Source organism: Octopus bimaculoides, chromosome 3, assembly GCF_001194135.2.
Source record: "Octopus bimaculoides isolate UCB-OBI-ISO-001 chromosome 3, ASM119413v2, whole genome shotgun sequence".
NCBI classification, from domain to species: Eukaryota; Metazoa; Mollusca; class Cephalopoda; order Octopoda; family Octopodidae; genus Octopus; species Octopus bimaculoides.
In genome coordinates this window covers 75,210,049-75,213,123 of record NC_068983.1, presented here as the reverse complement: position 1 = coordinate 75,213,123, position 3,075 = coordinate 75,210,049, and the positions used below count along the sequence as shown (strand labels likewise).

General features: G+C 36.9%; 1 protein-coding gene across 1 annotated transcript in view; it reads left to right on the top strand.

The window, feature by feature from the left end:
- Positions 1 to 3,075, top strand: part of LOC106871706 (uncharacterized) — a 343,416-nt gene that overhangs the window by 288,046 nt on the left and 52,295 nt on the right. The window contains exon 13 of the mRNA XM_052966754.1: positions 545 to 620. Within this exon, the coding sequence (XP_052822714.1) occupies positions 545 to 620 (76 nt within the window). The remainder of the gene's footprint in view (positions 1 to 544; positions 621 to 3,075) is intronic.

Below are 3,075 nucleotides of genomic sequence, written 5' to 3'. Positions count from 1 at the left end.
ACCCACTACACACTCTGAGTGGTTGGCGTTAGGAAGGGCATCCAGCTGTAGAAACTCTGCCAAATTAGATTGGAGCCTGGTGTTGCCATCCGGTTTCACCAGTCCTCAGTCAAATCGTCCAACCCATGCTAGCATGGAAAGCGGACGTTAAACGATGATGATGATGATGATGATATATATATTTATATGTTTGTGTGTCTGTTTCTCCTCCCACCCTTGCTTGACAACTGATGTTCGTGTGTTTACATCCCCGTAACCTAGCAGTTAAGCAAAAGGGATCGATAGTATAAGTACTAGGCTTACAAAGAATAAGTCCTGGGGTTGATTTGTTCGACTAAAGGTGGTGCACCAGCATGGCCACAGTCAAATGACCGAAATGAGTAAGAGTGAATTCCTTTGAAGTCTTGAAGCTACAAAGATAATTTTGATTAATTCAAAACAGTGTGAATCAATAAGCAATACATTTGACAATGAAGCCAGAATGTTAAACAGCTAATCATTTAATCCATTTAATTTCACCTTTTTTGTTTTTTTTCCCTGATAGATTTAACGAACCAACTTGGAGATGTTAATACAGAACTTGAGAGATTAAAACTTGAGAATGAAAACCTATTATCACAGTGAGTAAGACAGCATCCATGACTTTTGGAATGGATTATCATATGATTTTGCCCAATCTTTCATTAGAATGATCATCGTTTTGGAATTCCCATTTTGCTCTTTCCTACAGTTACTGAATTGCAGCTATTTCAAAATGTACATGAACTATATTAGCTTTATAAATCTTAGAAAACATGTAAGGGTCAGAAGTACAGCTCTGCTTTTCTCTGTCTAGTAACTGTTTCACTATTGCAAACCTACAGCCTTGTCAGTTAGTCGTACCTATATTACTGATGCTTCTGTGTATATGTAGACAGTTTTTTCAGCATGTTTTTATTATTTTAAATAAAAATGTTCATTTCTCTGTTTATATATATGTGTTTCTGTAAGTATATATCCATATATAAATATTGATATAGAATAAACAGCATAGTAAGAATTACTGCCAACTGTTTGAATAGAGCAAGCACATGTCAATTGAATGCTGGACATAGATATCTCAAAGCTTATAAACAGAAGGTGCACATGACAAAGACCAGCTGGTCCCTGGGTACCTTCAGTAGTCAATTCTGTTGCAAGCATTCAAATCTGGTCTGCCTTTTTCTCTCTCTCCTTTTCTTCCTGTCTGTCTTGCAGACCTGTAGATAGGTCCTGGATGTTAGCCTTCCTTCTCTAAGCAAACCATAAAATAGATACATTTCATTAGTTTTCTATATTCATTTATTTCATGTTAACATGAGTTGGGCAGGACTTCTTACAGTGGTATTCTACTGCAATATGACTTTTCTGGTGCAATCCTTACCTGTTTCAAGTAAACTACTTCATTCTTTACTTGTTGAAACATCAAACTCTTGAACTTTTTTGTTTATGCAGGACATAAGCGTTGCTTTGGCCGCTAAAGTTGTGTTAATTAGAGAGAGAGAGAGAGAGATATTCCACACACTGTCTCCCTCTTGTTTATGCGGACATAAATATTGCCATGGCTGCTACAGTTGTGTTAATTGGAGAGAGAGAGAGTGAGTGAGTGAGAGACACAGACACACACGCACACACACACATTCTCTCTCTCTCTTTCTGTGTGTGTGTGTGTGTGTGTTTTTTTTTTTTTACAGTTTCCAACCACCAAATTTCCCTCAATAGGTATCAGTTAGTCTGAAGCTATAGTAGAAGTTAAAGTTGCCATGAGTGGGATTGAACTCAAAACCATGTGGTTGTGAAGTGCACATCTTATCTACACAACCATATCTGTGCCTATACACAATATGTCATCATTTAATGTCTGTCTTCCATTCTGGCATGGGCTGGATTGTTTGACAGGAGCTTGTAAGCAAGGGGACTGCATCAAGCACCACTGTCCTTCCTAAGGCCAACCACTTTTCAGAGTAAACTGGGTGTTTTTTAAGTGGCACCAGCTCTGATAAGTCCTGTTTTGCATGGTTTTTACAGCTGGATGCCCTTCTAAATGCCAACCACTTTACAGTGTAGACTGGATACTTTTTATGTGGCTCCATCATTGGCAAGGTCACCAAGTAACTTTCAATGAAGGGCATCGAGCTGTAGAAACTTTGCCAGGTTAGATTGAAGCCTGGTGCAGCCTGTGGCTCACTAGTCCTCAGTCAAACCGTCCAACTCATGCCAACATGGAAAGCAGACATTAAACGATAATGATGATGGCATATACATCTACACACATACATCTGTACATAGAAATCTCTCTCTCTCTCTCTCTCTCTCTCTCTCTCTCCCTCTCTCTCTCTCTCTCTCTATATATATATATATGTATGTATGCCTGTATATATGTGAGATAATAGTTTTACTTTTAATAGTGAAACTAGTAAAGTGAAAGTATCTGACATTACAATAAAGAGATGTTATTGTTTCACTTGTGACACGTAATACAGTAATAAAGAGATTGCTCTGGGCTCACATTAGACAAGAAGTTGAAATTTTTTTTCGCCCATGGTACTACATGGACCCTAAGTAAGGCATGTGTAAAATCTGAATGAAATCGGTTGTGTAGTTCTCGACTTTTAGACAGACAAACATTCTCATCTTTATATATATAGAAGATAGATCAAAACAATACAAATGATGATTTTTACAATGCAATGTAGTTATACCTTCATAATCAATCATAGCAATGTCTATGTTGCATGAATAGAACACTACATTGCTCCATCGACAGAGCTAGTGTTTCAGAGAAATACTTTATTCCACTAATCTTCACAGTGGATTAATACTGAATTCTACTAAAGGTTAAATCTTGAAAGGTCACAACTAATTGATCTATATGCATCTGTGTGAAATGTCAGCAACCCTGGCAAAAATCTGCCAAGTGTAATTGTATGCTTCACACTGTAAACCTGCAAATATGTCTTGTGTTAGTTTGATGCAATTAAAACCTCAGCTTTTCTGCCAATATATGTATATATATATATATTTTATATGTGTATATATATATTTTTTATATGTATA